Source organism: Anthonomus grandis, chromosome 6 (assembly GCF_022605725.1).
Source record: "Anthonomus grandis grandis chromosome 6, icAntGran1.3, whole genome shotgun sequence".
Lineage (NCBI taxonomy): Eukaryota > Metazoa > Arthropoda > Insecta > Coleoptera > Curculionidae > Anthonomus > Anthonomus grandis.
In genome coordinates, this window is record NC_065551.1 from 34,386,137 (window position 1) to 34,407,319 (window position 21,183).

General features: G+C 32.4%; 1 protein-coding gene across 2 annotated transcripts in view; it reads left to right on the plus strand.

Moving 5' to 3' along the window:
• The window catches only part of LOC126738030 (G protein-coupled receptor kinase 1), a 67,059-nt gene extending 46,667 nt beyond the window's left edge, over positions 1-20,392 (plus strand). For both annotated transcript variants that reach the window (XM_050443188.1, XM_050443189.1), the window contains exons 12-19: positions 5,739-5,805; positions 5,881-6,028; positions 6,131-6,314; positions 12,168-12,330; positions 12,398-12,491; positions 12,548-12,674; positions 14,052-14,279; positions 19,077-20,392. In XM_050443188.1, coding sequence (XP_050299145.1) covers positions 5,739-5,805; positions 5,881-6,028; positions 6,131-6,314; positions 12,168-12,330; positions 12,398-12,491; positions 12,548-12,674; positions 14,052-14,261 — 993 coding nt within the window. In that variant the 3' untranslated portion in view covers positions 14,262-14,279; positions 19,077-20,392. The remainder of the gene's footprint in view (positions 1-5,738; positions 5,806-5,880; positions 6,029-6,130; positions 6,315-12,167; positions 12,331-12,397; positions 12,492-12,547; positions 12,675-14,051; positions 14,280-19,076) is intronic.
• Positions 20,393-21,183: the final 791 nt, after the last annotated feature.

Consider the following 21,183-nt stretch of genomic DNA (forward strand, 5'->3'; position numbering starts at 1 on the left):
CATTCTTATTAAATAACCTTAAATTACTTGCGTTCTTGATTTCTAATGGAAGAGAGTTAAAAGCTTGCAACCCTTCAAAAAACAATGATTTTTGCAATAAAGTTGATCTAACTTTTGATATATGATAATCATTTCTTGACCTTATATTATATTGTTGAAAGTTGGATCTTTTCTCTAAAAAATGTTGCAGATATGATGGCATAAATCCATGCTCTATTTTATAAATTAAAATTAAATTTGCCTTAAGAATATTTTGCTTCACAGGAAGCCATTTTAATATTTGAAGCATCTGATTGATAGGTGTATATTTATTACCGTTAAGAATAATTCGCATTACTTTATTTTGTTGAAGTTGTAACTGATTTATATATTCCTGAGAGCATGATATAAGTAACGAGGAACAGTAATTAAAGTGCGGCAAAATAATTGTATTGTATACTAACATTTTAGTCCATTGAGACAAGCAATTAGAAATTCTCCTAAAAAACCCAACTTTCTTGGCAATCTTTTTAGAAATATAATTTACATGACCATGAAAATTTAATTGTTGATCTAAGAGTACTCCTAAATATTTTATTTCACTGACAAATTGAATTTTTGACTTATTAATTTCAATATTTAAACCTTGGTCTAAAAATTTTTTACAATTTGCTTTGGTACCTATTAGCATACACTTTGTTTTTGATTCGTTTAGTTTTAATTTATTTTTACAAAGCCATTGATACAAAATATTCAATTCTGAATTTAAAATATTTGTAGCTTCCTTGTAATTTTTACCTGACACACAAATTACTGTATCATCTGCAAATAAATTTACGAAAGAGTTTTGTAAAACAGTATAGATATCGTTTATATATATAACGAACAACAGCGGTCCAAGAACACTACCCTGTGGTACACCTACGATACTTTTTATTTTATTTGAAAACTTTTGTCCTATAGATACTCTATTATACCTCTTATCCAGGTAATTTTTAATCCAGTCCAAAGCTCTATTACATACACCATAATATAACAGTTTTTTAAGAAGAATATTACGGTCTAATGTCTCAAAAGCACGTTGAAGATCCACAAATACACTAATAACTAATTTGTCTTCGTTAATGTCTTTTCGCCATGTCCCACACACATACTGAAGAGCAGATTCACAAGAGTGATTATTCCTAAACCCTGACTGTCCAATATATAACAGTTTATGTTGTTTAAAGTATTGTCTCAACTGCTGGCATACAATTGTCTCTATAATTTTATCAATGACAGGCAATAAATTTATTGGTCAAAAATCTGCAGGAATCTTTGGAGTGGTTACCTTTGGTATTGGAATCATTACACTAGTTTTTAAATCACTTGGAATTATGCTAGTCGATAGGCATGAATTAACTAAATGCAGTAAAGGGTATCCAATGACACTAAATAAATCTTTTACCAATTTCACACTAAGCACATTATCACTAGTTTTTTTATTTTTAATCCAAAAACTGTCTTTTTCAATTGTGACAGATTGACATTTTTAAAATGTGAAATTTGTATATTCGGAGAATTAGTTGTATTACAAGTCCATTCTATTGTTTCAATACTTGCAGCAATATCTTGTACGCTATCTGAATAAAATTGATTAAAGTTTTCCTCTATACTACCTGTATATGTCCCAAAATCAACATCCATATAATCAACAGATTGTTTGTTATTTCCCAGTAAACCTTTTAAGGTCCTCCACATATTGCGACTATCACCTTTACATTGATCAATTTTATTATCATAATATTTGGTTTTTTCAGTACGCATTACCGAGGTTACTTTGTTTCTGAGTTTTTGATAGCTTTTCCAGTCACAATCGGTTTTTGTAAAGCAAAATCTTCTATAAGCCAAGTTTCTTTCCCGTTGAACCTCTTGAACCGCCGCATTAATCCATGGATATTTTTTTACAGAATATCCGTTTTCAGGCGCAAACTTATCTAAAGCTGTTTGGATTATGCTTATAAAATCATTATATACAATATTTACATCTGTCGAGGTATAATTCCAATTCGCGCCTACCAGTTCCTCATTTATTTGGTTAATAGTCTCACGATTTATAGTTCTTTTCGAAGTATACAGCTTATTATGTCTGAAAGAATCACTGCAATTTTGTACTCCAATAATTTCATGGTCAGTTATTACAGGAAAATTTCTCTGTATTTCTATGGCTTTAAACTCATTTGTATAGATATGATCAATGAGCGTAGATGATGTGTTTGTGATTATTGTAGGGGCTTTAACAATCTGCTTAAGGCCACTATTTTCTGCAATACTTTTCAATCGCTTTGCTTCATTGTTTTCTTTTAAGAGGTCTATATTAAGGTCACCCAAAATAAATGTTTTCTGCTGATGTATTAGATCCTCATTTAATTTTTGTTCAAAGTAGTTTAAGAACTGTCTGCAATTTGAATTAGGTGACGTATATATCGATCCTATCAACTGTCTCTTTTCCCACATGTAAAACGATCCAGAGAGCCCAATATTCATAGTCCATTGCATCGTTCCATATAACAGAATGGGTTGCAACATTCTTAATATAAATTATAGTTAGCTTATGAATAAATAAAAAGTGGTCAATTTGGTCAAAAGCTTTGCAGAAATCAAGGTATATTACATCAACCTGAGCTCTATTATCCAAATACTCATTTAGGCAAGCCAGGTTTACTGTACAGGAGCGATGTTTGACGAAACCAAATTTATTAGGTGCTCTGTTTAATTTTACATGGCTATTATAAAGAACCATTTCAAAAAGTTTGGAGAAATTATATAAGATCGATCTAGCTCTGTAATTTTGAATGTCGTTCTTCGGTCCCTTTTTGAGTATCGGGGATATTCTTGAAGTCTTCCATTTATCGGGAAATACTGTTGAAGACAAGATAAGATTAAATATGTGGGCAATAATAGGCCCTGACAAAACGCGAATACAAACTTTAACGACAAGACTTGGTACTCCATCGGTACCGGAGGTCAACTTACTTTTTAGTTTATTGGAGGCGGTGACAATTTCATCTTCCGAAAAATTATAAGAGCAATTTAGAGAGTTGTTAATAGTAGTCTTGCTCGATTCAATACCAACATTAATACTAGATGGGTCCGACTCAATATATACGCTTTGAAAGAAAGTTCCAAATGCATCAACAATTTGCTGTGGATCTTTTATTGTAAGATCCTGAAACAGCATTACTCCGGGAATACGTGAAATTCTTTTCTTATTCTGCACATAGTTCCAAAAATCGGAGGAGTCTATATTAATTCGATTTTCGGCTGTTCGAGAAAGTTCTAAAAAAGCAATTCTAAATCCTAGCAGCTTCAATTAAGCTATATAACATGGGATAATTAGCACGTCTAAAATTAAGAAGAATCTGAAGACTCTTATATATTATCACTTACAAGATTGTCCTGAATAAATGGCATTTTTTTATTTTAAAACCCTTTTAAGAACATTTTAGTTATTTTGCTTCAAATTTTATTACAAAATTGCCCCAAACTGACTAAATTCATAGAGTTTTTCCTCTACATGAATGTTTTTAATCTGAAATTATTGGGAAACAAATGCTCTTCCTTTTCCCAACTATAGTGAACATTTCCTAAGAAAATCAGCCTACCAAGCTATTCTAACTCCTGAATCAGGCTAATCTAACTCCTGAAATCATTAACGCAGACACACGATTTTACTCTCAAATCCATCATCACTTCTCTGTATTAATCCACAAGTATGATGAAGATATTCTAATAAAGTTATACCCAGAAATGTCCACTCTCTTGGTGAACAAAAATGCCTGTAACTCCGAAAGTTTTTGACGTAGAAGAGACGTTGTTATATGACATTATTGGGTAAAAAATGCACTTTCTTGGACTATCTCCTTTAAGGATATTTTGCTTATTTCCTGAAAATATTTTCAAAAATAATTTGCCAAGAAAAAATGGTCCAACTGAAACACTGCCTTTAGTACCGAAATCATTATCCCAGTAAAACTATCCACAAGAACTCCTAATTGAAGATACTTCAATTGGCTCTCAAGTTATGTTCACAAATGTCATCATTTGATTGGTCCACATTCTTCCATGCTTTGCCAGTTGGCTCCTGTCCTGTTCCATAATTTATTCCGCTTTTGGAAATTTTCTTGTTAGGAGTTCATCTCATTTCCTTTCGCTACATTCCAGGACTAACAATCTGGATTTCCATACTACCAGAGTGGCACGCTAGTCAGACTATATCCTTAATTTCTTTTCTAATTTTGAAGGACTTTTGCCTTACATTAGAGCACCATATTTAAGTACCAGTACAGGATTTTATCAAGTTATCCTTAAAAAACTCGAAAATTTAGTGAAAAACTTAATTTGAAACCAAAAGTGTTCTAATTAATCCAATTTTTAACTTTAGTTAAAAAATTTTACACTTAATTTATCTCTAATAATGCACATCTATACTAATGAAAAGAAATTACACGAAAATATTAAGCAATTTGGAAGTTATATGAAAAAATGTCCGAAAATATTTAAATAATGCAATGCTCATAATTTGTTCCATAAATCTCAAATCTAGTTAGATAAAAGTGGTTCTAGCTCAGGGAGTATTAGGCCCACAAAAATACTTCAAGTATGAGATTATGCCTTAGAAAACGCATTTTCTTTGGGTGAAAATCTCATTTAAGGATATGAGCTTAAGGTTTGAACTTGAAAATTAAGCGAAAAAATTAGTCTAAAATCAAAAGTGTTCTAATTAAACCAATTTTTAACCTAAGTTAAAAAAAATTCATCTCTAAAGTGCCCCCTATACAGCCGTAATGGAATCGGACGAATATCTTAAATAACTTGGAAGTTATATTGTATAGAAAAATGTTTCAAAAAATGCAAGGCTCATAATTTGTTCTGAAAACCTCACACCTGATAAACATTGGATCTTTGCAGATAAGACTAGCTAACTCTAGCTCAAAAATTATTGGGTCCACAAAAATGGTTCATATATTAAATTATTCCTTAAAAAATGGATTTTCTTTTGGTTAAAACTTTATTTAGGGACCTCAGGAAGTTTTGAGCTGATCCTTGAAAATTTAGTGAATAAATTAGCCTGAAACCAAATGTGTTCTGATTAAGCAACTTTTTAACCCAAGTTAAAGTTTTTTACATAGAATTGATCTCTATACTGCTGTAAAGGTATTATACGAATAGCTTCGAAGCTATAGAATCTTAAAAAAAATGCAAAGCTCATAATTTTTTTTTCATAAAACTAAAATCTGGTAAAACCGGTTTTGGCTCAGAGAGTAGTAGGTCTACAAAAATGGTTTATATATGAAATTATTCGTTAGAAAACGTCTTTTCTTTGAGTAAGAACCCCATTTAAGTCAAACTAATAATTATAAAACTATTAATTGGCACTCGGAACATTATTTATACAGAATATTGCCCTGAATATAATGCTTTTTATTTCGTGTGAATATTCCCATTAGTTTTTAGGGTTTGTCCAAAGATTCTGATGCTTGTGTGAACAAAAATTGCTTGTAACTAACAGGAGCCACTTCGCCATCTATGAACTAATGAGCCAAATTTCATTGTTACAAGTAGAAAACTGTAATAAAAGCGTTGTCACCAATTTATCCGTAAAATATGCTTTATGATTTATTATGGTTATCATGATCCTCAAATAACGCTGACTTACTTAACATTTAAACCAGGTTCGGGTAAAGTTTTCTAATATAAAATATCGCCTTTCTTTATAGGGTACCCCGTACGACTCGTCAGCGGACTGGTTCAGTTTCGGCTGTATGCTGTACAAATTGCTCAAAGGTACCGTTTTACCAATAGTTTAACAGTTTTCCAATTATTTACGGAAATATTTATTCATCGACGTTTTACTTTAAGGCCACTCGCCATTTCGCCAGCACAAGACAAAAGACAAACACGAAATCGACCGGATGACCCTCACGATGAACGTCGAATTGCCGGACTCGTTTTCCAGAGACCTCAAGTCCCTGTTAGAGGGACTATTACAGAGGGACGTGGATAAACGGTAAACAATATTAAAAATCCGTAATTTTTATATGTGTCTAGAACACACACATCCGTTTATGACATTAGGAAACCTTCGTGAAAGAGTCACGTCACTTTTTAGGTTAGGTTGTAGGGGCACGGGCTCGGAAGAGGTGAAGGCTCATCCGTTCTTCGCCGGTTTAGACTGGGGGCAGGTGTACAACCAGAAGTACACGCCCCCCCTGGTGCCCCCGAGGGGCGAAGTGAACGCCGCGGATGCGTTCGACATCGGATCTTTCGACGAGGAGGATACCAAAGGTATTAAGGTGAGTTTTTTCGAGGTTTCTTGTACTTTTTCGAGTCGTTTGAAAAGTAACGTAACTAGTGATTCAAACCATTGTTTTCAACATAAAACAGCTAGGCATGCATTTCTCAAAATTACTTAAAAACGCACCTTTTATTAGCAGACGGATTATTATCACTGTTTCCTTTTCTAATCTACGATTAACAACCATTTCGTTTAAATTAAGTGGTCCAGGTTAGTTTAAACAAAACGGTTAGAGATTCATCTATTACCAAACCACGATATTTTATTCAGTTGGTTTTTTCTAAACTAAAATTAATAATTTTAATATCTATATTAATTTTTTTATTTAAACAGCATAAATTTGGAGTTTTCATACTTGGTAATAACTCACTTATAACACCAAATTGACCTCTATTCTCAAATTAACTCCTGGTACCACTTTGTATAAAAAAAAACTAAAATACTAAATATAGAACAAATCAGAGAAAGTGTACGAATGAAATTTAAAAAAAGTGTGCAGCAAAGGCTTGACAAACAAGATGATCTTTAAACCTTGATATCTTAAAAACACTTAATTCCATAATTTAATAAAAAATGGTTATCTATAGAGGAGAAGGTCCGAATATGGGCCCCATTTTGTTTTTTGAAAATATTAATGGTGTCATTGAACGAATTAACCTGTAATTTGGAAACCTAATTACTGGGAACATCCACTTTAAAGTTATAAACACGGTTTTAAAAAAATACCTAATAAGAATGGTGTGATTTTCAAAAATCAAAGAGTCTAAATTTTTAAGATTTATGAAAAGTGCTTGAAATATGGGCCACCCTATAAAAGTAACAAAAAGTCGTATTTAATCGTAAGAAAATATGTAGTTTCAAAAAACAAGACATAAAAATACTCATTTACAAAAATCGCAAATATATTCGTCGCGTTCTGTGTTCGCACACATCAAACAGCACACCCACGACTCGCCCTTGACGTCTTCAGAGAAAAGTCCTTCACATTAAATACACGTTGCATCATCACCATTTTCAGGTGGAGTTTCGAATTCTTCAATGGCGTTATCTTCATCATCAGGAATGAATATTTCGCCATCTTCACTCTGAGAGTCAGACGATTCAACAATCTTTTTTCGTTTTGGAAGTTTGGAAGTTTTACCAAACATATTCTATTTTCCGTTTCCACTAACATTTTTAGTTTTTTGAATAGAAGTTTCTAACTCGTTTTTGTATGGAGAAGACATTATAATTTCAGACCTAGACAAGACTTTTTTCCACGATTAGTTACTTTTCTTTTTATGGAAGGGACTGGGGAAATCGCAAAAGGCGACACAAACCTGACAAACTAGGTGAAGTGAAGGCAGGAACATCATCAACATATCTAGAGCATCCGGGTTGGGGATCATTATTGGAAGATGGTGGGTCAGTAGATTTAGCATTTTTGTTAATTTGAGTTGCTGGACTGGACACGGGAGAGGAACTTTGATCTTGGGAAGTATTGCTGTTGGTGGAGTTTTCTTTAAAATCGCTGCATCTTTTAGCTGCTTCAGCTTCCTCAGTAATAAAAGTAGCATCACTAAAAATGTGTCTATTAAAGGGATAAATGCCTGTCACTCGAAAACCGTTGATTGCTATTTGTGCAGTCTGTGACTTTAGGGATGCCTTTCCCAATAGCTATTTCATAAACAGAAACAGGACGCTGATTAACACGTATCCAATTTCTTATAGTAGAGCTTAAATGGACCCATAAAACTTTTATCTAAGGGCTGTAATTTATGCGTAGAATGGGGGGGTAGTGACAATATTGAAATGTGATTCTCCCTGGCTAAGCTAATAACTTCCAAATTGCGGGTGTGGTTGTAATGTCCATCCAATATTAACAAAACAGGGGGGTCATCTTGAGATGGTTTAACGAATTGTATAAAATGACGAAACCACTTCGTAAGGAGATTTTGTTGAATCCACCCACTGGGATGTACGTCATAAATTATCCCCGGGGGAGCTCCACGAATTAACTGGTCATTTTTATTTTTTCTGGGAAAAATTAACATTGGCGGTACAAATTGTCCACCATACACACAACGAATGTCACAAGTGATCCTCGTTCTGCTGAAGTGATGGTAGCTATCTGTCGTTTACCTTTTCGACCAATTACAGTAGGGATCTTACTTTGCACTATTGTCTGTCTCATCGACATTATATATTCTGTGCGGTGGAAAATTGTATTTATTGTATTCCTGGTCCAGATTATCAAAAAGACGTGATGCTTTTTGTGCAAAAGCAAGACGTTCCAGTTGGCTTTCTTAGGGAAAGTATTTCCTCATGGCGACGTAAAAGTCCATCAAGCCAGCTTCTTCCTGCTATTTCATTCCTAAAGGGGCTATTCTTACCATTTTTTTCAACTAAATTGTACGCCATAATTCGAATGTCTCGTCTAGTGAGACCATAAAATTTTGCCTCCATTGTGCGAATGTAATCAACAAGCTCCTTCTCCAGTTGACTACCTAAAACTGTTTTTCTTCCAAGGGTAGTTGCGGTTATGCGGTCAGGATCTCCCTCGACTTTAGAAAACCTTTGTAAAGTAGAACTTGGTACACAAAATGTTTTTGCTGCCTGCCTACAAGTTAATAAATTTTCTTTAACAGCAGTTATAGCTTTCTCATTTTTTTGAAACGTATTTTTCCTTTGTTCGGGGCATTTTTACCTAAAAAATAACAATCGTGCCATTTTTCACAAGTCTATACTAAATATGGGCCTGGCTCATATTTCAGACAGTTAAGTGGCCCATATTCCAAACATAACAACAAAAATGTTCACATTTAAACGAAATATTTTAATAGAATTTCGGGCAAAACTCTGTAGTACATCTTAAACAATAACAATTTCAAGACCACACTTACCAATTTTTAATTTTATTCCCTAAGAATTTTTCACGAAAATACAAAATGTTAACACACGTGTATTAATTTGTGTAACCGTCGGAATATCAACCTGTCGATTGCTTTCCTATGCCATCTATGTTTAGACAGCTGAGGCTAGAGATTTGTTCGTGGATCAATTACTGTTAATCTAAGCTATGTGAATCATCGTATCGGTGCGCGCTGTTGCCAATAATAGAGTATAGGCCCATAATAAAAGCATGGCCCATCAAAATGTCTTCTTTTAATTAAAATTAAATTATAAAAAGCAAGTCACAATCTTTGATCACCAATTCACAAGAATTTTAAAAAACATTCACAACGTCAACGGGTTTTTCCTATTTTATAAAAAACTTCTTTAAATGTGATCAAATTTAAAAAAAATGCATTTTCTATTGCTCTAAGCATCTATGGTTTCCTCCTTAATTTACAGTAAAGTGTCTACTAACGACCTACAACTACGTTTATCATCAACGTAATCAATATTCAAAATTTGTCCAATTTAATGATGTTTTCATTTTAAATGTCCGTTTTCTGTCTGTTATTTCTGAATATTGCCAGATAATATTTTCTTTCAAACATTTGGGGGAATTTTCTACACACATTCCAGGCATTTAAAGCCTGTCCGGATAATCATTTTTCTCGGGTATTTGGAGCCTTTAAGGGAATATAGATTTCATTTCAAGCACTTAGTCTGGCCATTTAGGGTCAATTTAAGTTATTTTAACCAATTTTGAAGTCACTTTTTTTGGCTCCAAATTTCCCTTTATTATTTGCAAGCATTCGAAGTTTATATTTTCAGAAATTTAGAGACATTTTTAAAGCCATTTCAATTTTTGTCGTGTATTTTTTTAAGGCATTTAAATATTTTTTCCAAACACTTTGTGAAGGGAAAGTAGTTTTTTTTTAATATTCGTTAATTATATTTCCTCTCAGTAGTAATAGATTTAATAAAGAAAATTAAGCAATTACTAGAGTCTTAAAAACTCTTACGCCGTTAAAAAATAAGCAACTTTCGTTGCAATACTATTGACAAAAGGCTTTGATAAGGTTTTTAGGGTCTAAAGTAACCCAGAAGATCAATTAATGTCAGATTTAAAGCACATGTAGCTTTGGCAGGTGAAATATGAAAATGTCGAAAAGTCAAGTTCGGCCACTTTGTAGGGATAAACTTAAAATTACTCAAACCAGTTAACAACAATCGAAAACTAGAAGGCTTAGCAATATTCAAAAAACCATTCTTAACAGGGATAAAGTCTTTATAGTCCCTTATAGTCAATTGTATAATTTAGTTAGTATTTAAGCTTCGTTGGATTGTTCGCTCTATTAGTTAGATTTTTAATATGTACAGTATCGGACAAAAAAAATAGAGCGACGACACAGTTTTTTTCTTTTATTAAAGAAGCAAAAACGCAAGAAGAATTAAAACTCGATAAAACAAATACACTCATTAATAAACATATATTTATTACATAACATACCAAAATTTTTCCGTATAAACAAGATCATAAAAAGAAAAAGAAAAGTTAAATATTTCTATACGACAAAAATTAAGCGACGCTTACAATAAAAATAAAAGAAAACATTATCAGATTGCGCCCTTAATATTTGGTCCACAAGCCTTTATTTGCGCTTACCTGGCGGCACCTTTGAGGCCTGGACGAAATTTTTTCGGTTTATCGGGTTTACTTCTAAGTTGCCTATCCACAATTTCCCACAGGTTTTCGATCGGGTTAAGATCGGGCAATTGGGCTGGCCATTTAAGAATGGCTAATTTATTTTCATTAAACCGTTCTTTTATACATTTCGCTGTATGTTTTGGATCATTGTCGTGTTGGAAAACAAAACGTAGTGGCATATTCCATTTCGCATAAGGTAGTATGACATTTTCAAGGATATATTTATACTTAAACCTATCCATAATGCCCTCAATTTGGTAAATTGGTCCCATTTCATAGCCAGAGAAACAACCCCACACTAACACGTTGCCACCTCCATGTTTTACAGTACCTTGGAGATACTTTGGGTCGAGTCTTTTAGCTGCAATACGACGAACATATTGAACACCATCACTTTTATACAAATTAAACTTTGACTCATCACTAAAAAGTACTTTTTTCCATTGCTCTGGTGTCCAGTGAGCGTGTTGTTCTGCAAACAGAAGACGTGCTTTAATATTCTTCTTACTAAGAAGCGTTTTTTTGGCAGGTTTGCATGGTTTTAAGCCTGCTTCAACTAGTCTGCGCCGTATCGTTCGAGGGGAAACATTAAAGCCCCCAGCTTCAGCCAGAATTTGCTTTGCTTGTCTGGGAGATCCTTTTAATTTTTCTATCCAGTTTCTTTGAAGTTTGTTTCAGTCTACCCGTCTGTTTTCGGTTAACTACTTTTCCTCTAATGGTCCTCGACACAACAGATTTTGAAACCCTTAGTTCTTCTTTTAGTACGTATTGTGGTGTTCCCATCTTATACGATGCAATAATCCTTTCTTTAATATCAATAGAAAAACTTTTACCACGAGGCATTTTTAAACAAAATTTAGATTTGATACCGACCAAAATCGATGTTTATCTACTAATGGTATGAACAATATCGATCAAGTCGCTTTATTTTTGTCCATGAAAAAACATACAACAATTTACTAATCTCTTGCTATTCATCACAAGAGGCAAATAATGTTTAAATACGGTTAACAAAGGTATGTAGTGATACTACAAAATTGTTCCTAATTATACGAGGTACAGTCACAAAGTTTTTTAGGACGATTATAGCGTCGCTTAATTTTAGTCCGATACTGTAAGTAGTTTTAGTTTCGTCTTAATCTTTTCCCAAAGATACTAACGTCGTTAACGAAACACGTGTCAAGAATAAAATATAGAGTGGATTTAGTGGTGGTAAAATTATTTTATGCTTTATGTTAAAAGCACATTTATGAAAAAGTAAATTTCTTTTAGCTGACCGAGGCGGATCAAGAGTTATATAAAAACTTCCCCCTGGTGATATCGGAACGGTGGCAAAACGAGGTGGCCGAGACCGTTTTCGAGTCGGTGAATCAAGAGGCCGATAAAAACGAGAGAAAGAAAACCAAGCAAAAGAAACCGTACGACGACGAAAGAGGTAGAACAACGAAAAAAAAATAAATAAGACACCGTGTTGTTTAATCACATTTTTTTTTCACTTTTAGAATCCGATTGCATTTTGCACGGCTACATTAAGAGGTTGGGCGGGCCCTGGTCGGCCTCCTGGCAAATCAGATACGCCAAACTATATCCCAATAGGTAATAAATACCCTTTATTTCCTTTTAAAAACTTTAATCAAATTGAGAACTTTTAGGCTAGAATTATATCCGGAGGGTTCGAAACCCGAAATGGTACTAATGGATCAAATAGAAGAGGTCCTGACGGATTTGCAGAGCGTTAAGAACGAGAGTTGTATAGTTTTAAGGATGCACGCCCTAAAAGTAAGTTTGAATATCGATAAGTTGTTAATTAAAAAAATCTCATCCGATTTTCTCAAAGAGACCGACATACACAAAGGACGAAACTAAGGAAGACACACAGTTACGGTCACATAACTATATATAATAACAGCTTGGAACATTGAAAGGCTACAAGTAACTTTTCTGATGCAATGGTGCCAAATGTTTATGTAGAAACTACAAAAAAACACTTTATAATATCATTAAAATTTGTCACTTAATTTTACAGATACAAAACATAACTCAATAATTTATCAAACATCTTTTTAAATAAATTATGATAAGGTACTCTTTAATGAAGTTCATATTTAATGTTAAATGAATGTATTTTAGAAAAAAAGGTGGCAACAGAACAAGGAATCGTTACCAGTGACGTCGTCAAAAATTATTTACATGATAAATATTTATTAATTATAGAGTATGCTTTAAATATTACGGTTTATGAATTATTTATGTGTTTTTTAACGCACTTCATTGGAGTAAAGGTACCCACCTAATAAGAAGCATTTTTAACATTCTGCATAATTTTATTGATTAAACAAATATCAGTTTTATATAACTTACACATTAAAACTAATCTACCGAATGCCTTTATTATTATAATAAAGTTAAAAAAAAAAATATTTAGAGTTATAAATATATCCTTATTTCACTTCTACTGGTATTTCACACACACACATTCATATTCAAGTTATTTCTAAGATTCCAAATTCTACGCTAATGAAGACCGTTCCCCCATGATGTGATGTTATGAAAGTATCGATATTTATTTGCATAAAGAGTTACTTGGCTTTAGTTGCCTCTTCTCCATACTGAGCATAAGTTTTTTACAATCGTAACAGTTTACAAAAACACTTAAATGAGACTTTCTCTCTTTTTCAACGAAAAACTAAGTAAAAAACACAGAGCCTCACCGTTTGACTTTGACAAGATGACATTCCGCTTATGTTGTTATGCCTCATTTTTTAGAAGCATTAGGAATAAGAATATTAGTATTTGTTTGCTTTAAAGACTATTAGAATAGGTTAAATTTATTTCTACTTTTTATTTTTAATAGAAAATCCAATACAAATAATTTCTATTATGCGCTAATCTATAGCGGAAAATTTCCTCTTTAGGAAATTTAAAAAAAAAACACTCCCTTGCCATATTGAACTGAAACAAACTTGTTGTTTACTGATTCGAGCTTTTCAATGCTCCAAGAATAACAGGCTACACGTGTTTCGCTCTAGATAGAGCCTCATCAGGGGCAGCTAATAGCCAGAGCGACTCACGTTATTACATGTTGAAAGGCCGTGACTGTATGCTTTCTTTGTTTTCGTCAATTTTGAACGTTAAAGTTGTTATGTGTTAATTTAGGAGGGCAAAAAAGAGAAAATAACCCTGACGAACCCGGACGAAATCGGTCTAAAAGAGTGGCTGCAATCGTTAAAGGCCACCCATAAAAAGAGTCAAGAGTTGTTGGCCTCGATGACTGGAAAAGTGGGGAAGATTTACGGTACCGACAGTACGAATAATAAGAACAGTTTGCCGACCATTATACCGGCGAGGAACGCAAACGGTAACTGAGATAAGTCCTATCTACGGGTAAGTGTATTTGAGAAATGTGTAGAGTTAAATGGGCAATGGATACTTCTAGTGCTCAAATCGGCTTGGTTATCGTTTTTAAAAGTTTCTTTGGAATGTTCTTTAAGTTTTTGTTGAAGGAATCACGACAATCCGTGCATTAGAAGCTTTTTTATCCAAGTTTTCGGAAATCGTGTCCAAGAGGGGAACAGAAATCCATTCATTAAAGGATTTTTTATTCAAGTTTTAAAAAATCATGTCCAAGAAAAAAAAGACAGTTTCATGTAATTGAAGTCATAACTCTACTTCTACTGTTCGGATCGACTTGAATCTTGTTTTTAAAGTTTCTGTGGAATGTTCTTTAGCTTCTATTGACAGAATTACAAAAATTGATGCATCAGAAAATTTTTTAATCAAGTTCTTGAAAATCATGTCCAAGAAAAAAAGACAGTTTCATGTAATTGAAGTCATAACTCTACTTCTGGTGCTTTAGCTTCTATTGGAGAAATCACAAAAATTCATGCATGAGAAGTTTTTTTATTCAAGTTTTTGAAAATCATGTCCAAGAAAAAAAGACAGTTTCATGTAATTGAAGTCGTAACTCTACTTCTAATGCTGGGATCGACTTGAATCTTGTTTTTAAAGTTTCTTTGGAATGTTCTTTAGCTTCTATTGAAGGAATCACAAAAATTCATGCATCAGAAGATTTTTTATTCAAGTTTTAAAAAATCATGTCCAAGAAAAAAAGACAGTTTCATGTAAATCGAAGTCATAACTCTACTTCTAGTGCTCGGATCAGCTTGAATCTTGTTTTTAAGGTTTCTTTGGAATGTTCTTTAGCTTCTGTTGAATGACTCACAAAAATTTATGCATTAGAAGATTTTTTATCCAAGTTTTTAAAAGTCTTGTCCAAGAAAAAAGACAGTTTTAGGTAACTAAAGTCATAACTCTACTTCTAGTGCTCGGATCGACTTGAGTCTTGTTCTAAAAGTTTCTGTGGAATGTTCTTTAGCTTCTTTTGAAGAAATCACAAAAATGCATGTATGAGAAGATTTTTTATTCAAGTTTTTGAAAATCATGTCCAAGAAAAAAAGACAGTTTCATGTAATTGAAGTCATAACTCTATTTCTAGTGCTCGGATCGACTTGAATCTTATTTTTAAAGTTTCTTTGGAATGTTCTTTAGCTTCTATTGAAGAAATTACAAACATTCATGCATCAGAAGATTTTTTATTCATGTTTTAAATCATGTCCAGAAAAAAAGACAGTTTCATATAATTGAAGTCGTAACTCTACTTCTAATGCTGGGATCAGCTTGAATTTTGTTTTGAAGGTTTCTTTGGAATGTTCTTTAGCTTCTGTTGAATGACTCACAAAAATTTATGCATTAGAAGATTTTTTATCCAAGTTTTTAAAAGTCTTGTCCAAGAAAAAAGACAGTTTTAGGTAACTAAAGTCATAACTCTACTTCTAGTGCTCGGATCGACTTGAATCTTGTTTTTAAAGTTTCTTTGGAATGTTTTTTAGCTTCTTTTGAAGGAATTACAAAAATTCATGTATGAGAAGATTTTTTATTCAAGTTTTTGAAAATCATGTCTAAGAAAAAAAGACAGTTTTAGGTAATTCAAGTCATATTTCTACTTCTATTGCTCAGATCAGCTTGAATTTTGTTTTTAAAGTTTCTTTGTGATGTTCTTTAGCTTCTATTGAAGGAATTACAAAAATTCATGAATCAGAAGATTTTTTATTCAAGTTTTCGAAAATCATGTCCAAAAAAAGACAGTCTTAGGTAATGAAAGTCATAACTCTATTTCTAGTGCTCGGATCGACTTGAATCTTGTTTTTAAAGTTTCTTTGGAATGTTTTTTAGCTTCTTTTGAAGGAATTACAAAAATTCATGTATGAGAAGATTTTTTATTCAAGTTTTTGAAAATCATGTCTAAGAAAAAAAGACAGTTTTAGGTAATTCAAGTCATATTTCTACTTCTATTGCTCAGATCAGCTTGAATTTTGTTTTTAAAGTTTCTTTGTGATGTTCTTTAGCTTCTATTGAAGGAATTACAAAAATTCATGAATCAGAAGATTTTTTATTCAAGTTTTCGAAAATCATGTCCAAAAAAAGACAGTCTTAGGTAATGAAAGTCATAACTCTATTTCTAGTGCTCGGATCGACTTGAATCTTATTTTAAAAGTTTCTTTGGAATGTTCTTTAGCTTCTATTGGAGGAATCACAAAAATCCATGCACTAAAAGATTTTTTATTCAAGTTTTTGAAAATCATGTCCAAGAAAAAAAGACAGTTTCATGTAATTGAAGTCATAACTCTATTTCTAGTGCTCGGATCGACTTGAATCTTATTTTTAAAGTTTCTTTGGAATGTTCTTTAGCTTCTATTGAAGAAATTACAAACATTCATGCATCAGAAGATTTTTTATTCATGTTTTAAAAAATCATGTCCAGAAAAAAAGACAGTTTCATATAATTGAAGTCGTAACTCTACTTCTAATGCTCAGATCAGCTTGAATTTTGTTTTTAAAGTTTCTTTGGAATGTTCTTTAGCTTCTATTGAAGAAATTACAAACATTCATGCATCAGAAGATTTTTTATTCAAGTTTTAAAAAATCATGTCCAAGAAAAAAAGACAGTTTCATGTAATTGAAGTCGTAACTCTACTTCTAGTGTTCGGATCGACTTGAATCTTGTTTTTAAAGTTTCTTTGGAATGTTTTTTAGCTTCTTTTGAAGGAATTACAAAAATTCGTACATCAGAAGATTTTTTATTCAAGTTTTAAAAAATCATATCCAAGAAAAAAAGACAGTTTCATGTAATTGAAGTCATAACTCTACTTCTAGTACTCGGATCGACTTGAGTCTGGTTTTTAAAGTTTCTGTGGAATGTTCTTTAGCTTCTATTGAAGGAATTACAAAAATTCATGCATCAGAAGATTTTTTATTCAAGTTTTTGAAAATCATGTCCAAAAAAAGACAGTCTTAGGTAATGAAAGTCATAACTCTATTTCTAGTGCTCGGATCGACTTGAATCTTATTTTAAAAGTTTCTTTGGAATGTTCTTTAGCTTCTATTGGAGGAATCACAGAAATTGATTTATCAGAAGATTGTTTATTCAAGTTTTCGAAAATCATGTCCAAGAAAAAATACAGTTTTAGGTAATTAAAGCCATAACTCTACTTCTAGTGCTCGCATCGACTTGAATCTTGTTCTAAAAGTTTCTTTGGAATGTTCTTTAGCTTCTATTGAAGGAATCACAAAAATTCATGCATCAGAAGGTTTTTTATTCAAGTTTTAAAAAATCATGTCCAAGAAAAAAAGACAGTTTCATGTAATGGAAGTCATAACTCTACTTCTAGTGTTCGGATCGACTTGAGTCTTGTTTTTAAAGTTTCTTTAGAATGTTCTTTAGCTTCTATTAAAGGAATTACAAAAATTGATGCATCAGAAGATTTTTAATTCAAGTTTTAAAAAATCATGTCCAAGAAAAAAAGACAGTTTTAGGTAATTGAAGTCATAACTCTACTTCTTGTGCTCGGATCGACTTGAACCTTGTTTTTAGAGTTTCTGTGGAATGTTCTTTAGCTTCTTTTGAAGGAATTACAAAAATTCATGCATCAGAAGATTTTTTATTCAAGTTTTAAAAAATCATGTCCAAGAAAAAAAGACAGTTTCATGTAATGGAAGTCATAACTCTACTTCTAGTACTCGGATCGACTTGAATCTGGTTTTTAAAGTTTCTGTGGAATGTTCTTTAGCTTCTATTGAAGAAATTACAAAAATCCATGCATTAAAAGTTTTTTTATCCAAGTTTTTGAAAACCACGTCAAAAAAAAAGACAGTTTCATGTAATTTAAGTCATAACTCTACTTCGATTGCTCAGATCAGCTTGAATTTTGCTTTTAAAGTTTCTTTGTGATGTTCTTTAGCTTTTATTGGAGGAATCACAAAAATTGATGCATCAGAAAATTTTTTATTCAAGTTTTAAAAAATCATGTCCAAGAAAAAAGACAGTTTCATGTAATTGAAGTCATATTTCTACTTCTATTGCTCAGATCAGCTTGAATCTTGTTTTTAAAATTTCTTTGGAATGTTCTTTAGCTTCTATTGAAGAAATCACAAAAATTCATGCATGAGAAGATTTTTTATTCAAGTTTTTGAAAATTATGTCCAAGAAAAAAAGACAGTTTCATGTAATTGAAGTCATAACTCTACTTCTAGTGCTCGGATCGACTTGAATTTTGTTTTTAAAGTTTCTGTGGAATTTTATTTAGCTTCTATTAGAGGAATCACAAAAATTCATGCATTAGAAGAATTTTTATCCAAGTGTTTGAAAGAGTCGTGTCCAAGAAAAAAAGACAGTTTCACATCATTGAAGTCATAACTCTACTTCTACTGCTCAGATCAGCTTGAATCTTGTTTTTAAAGTTTCTTTGGAATGTTCCTTAGCCTCTATTGAAGAAATTACAGAAATTCGTGCATTAGAAGATTTTTTATTCAAGTTTTTGAAAATCACGTCAACAAAAAAAGACGGTTTCATGTAATTGAAGTCATAACTCTACTTCTAGTGCTCGGATCGACTTGAATCTTGTTTTTAAAGTTTCTGTGGAATGTTCTTTAGTTTCTTTTGAAAGAATTACAAAAATTTGTGCATTAGAAGATTTTTTATTCAAGTTTTTGAAAATCATGTCCAAGAAAAAAAAGACACTTTTAGGTAATTGAAGTCATAACTCTATTTCTAGGCTTTTTACATACCTGTAACCCTATTCCACACCTGATTATTATTGCCTTAATATGTTTTGGACGTTTCAGGCTGTCGCACACACCGTAGAACCGCACTGTCTAATGATGTTGGAATAATATGTTCTGTGCTATCATCGGATGTAAACGGACACACTGAAGCGGAATAGGAAGGTGAAAGAGTATTCTGGGCTGGCCAGGGGCAGCTGTTGCGGATAAAATAATCAAACACTCTCAGTATTTTTTCTTTTGTAGGTTGATCATTTTCTTATGTCTCTTAAATATTTTGTGCCAAATATTAGTGACGGAATGCTTGTATGGACGGTTCTGGAAAGGCGAGAATGAAACCCACCAAAGTGTTTATGGTATTTATAGAATTCGTCACTTCCACTTTTCTGAAATCAGTAAAACGGGCCATTTTCTGCCATTGAAAGGGTCGTCCATCAAATAGAATCTTAAGCATATTTATCGGGCATAAGAAATACCTTACATTGCGCTAAAACTCTCTCTCTCTGTACAGTATAATTTTCTTTAAAAAAAAAATTAAATGTGCCATTAAGTTCGTTTCTGCTTCACTTTAGGCAGGAGGAAAGGCATGAAATAGATGAATAATTTAGTGGAAACTACTTCCCCCTTGAAATTACTAATAAGATGCATACCTAGGGTAGTAAAGCGATGACTGTTTTTATTATTTTTTTTTCATGACAATTTTGTCAGTATTTGTAGTTTTTTTTTTTCTAACGGACATTTTACACATCCAAGGGGTTTGTGTAACGACGTGGTGCCAAACAGGTATTCTAGTCACTCATTATTTTTAAATAACTACAAACACCTGGATGTGTGCGGTGTCATAAACCCAACATTTGTAATTATAGTGTATTTATTAATTTATAACTAATTGTACTGTAAAAATGATAAATATTTATTTAATTGTCGCTATGTAAACATATTTAAACAGTATTTCAATCTTTTATACGACATTTGTTTATCTATGCACATTTTAAGTTCTCTAAAAGCTTCTTTTAAGTGTGGAATACTGTCTTGTCTTTTACACCATCACATCTTCATGACCATTTCCTTGTATTTTGTTTTTAAATACTTTGCAAGCCTGAAATTTTATTTTTATTATAAGTTCGTATTCGTTGCATAAAAAATCACTCGAGTGTCGGTCGTACTTTTCAGGTGCCTTGTATATGAAAACAATGCGTGAAACGTAAAACCACCTTTTGTCTCTGTAAATACTAAATTAAAACGTTTTTTCAATGGTTTTTTTATTATGTACTTTTTTAAGTTGTATAACGATAAAATTAGGCTAAATCTAGTCAAAAAAACATTGCATACGTTTTACCGTAATTAGATAAGAATAAAAAAAGTATTTTAGTCCAAAACGTTTCATTTTTTTTTTAGTCAATAAATCAAACCGTCCTTTAGTTCATTGTAGAGGACAGAGAAGTGGCAAAATGTAACGACTGAGAGAGAAAACGCATCAATTAAATTTAATCGGAATGAATTGGAGAGTGTCTTAGAAGAGAGAAAAGAAGCGAAAATTACTGGCTTGGAGGAAGGAGAGACAGAGAAAGAGAAAAATTGATAAGCAATCAATTTTGCAAAACTTATTAGAATGAATTTACTGGTTTTGGAGAGAGAATCTTTGGGGGATTTCCAGGAGAGGAAATCAGAAAAATCGAAGAGGAGGCAAAATCATTGGCATTGAAAAAGGCAAAGAAAAAAAAAACCAATCGAATAAAACAAGTTTCTATAAGAGCAAAAAAGTGGGAAAATTACTGATCTTAGAACACTCATATTTGAAGTAACAGGGGTCTCTCCAAATTTTTGGAAGGAGACCTTTCAGCCACATAATTGAGGCTTTATTATTAACTAACGCGCCATTTGCAAGATCAGTTCAATTTCCAAGGTTTTTGAAAGTTTAGTCTGCGACTTTCTGTCTCTACTGTTAGATTTTATCCATCCATCGCAGCAAAATTTGGATTTAGACCTTAGATCTACAGAATTAAACCTTCTTACTCGCAAGGGCTTCACATCAAAGGATTTGGAGAAGGGTTTTTAGGTGGTAATCTGAAAGTCAATTCCAGGCATTTGAGTCATCACTAATAATATTATTAAAGCACTATTTTAATGCTTCCAAATGTCTTCTAGGTACTCTTATATTTCTTCCAGG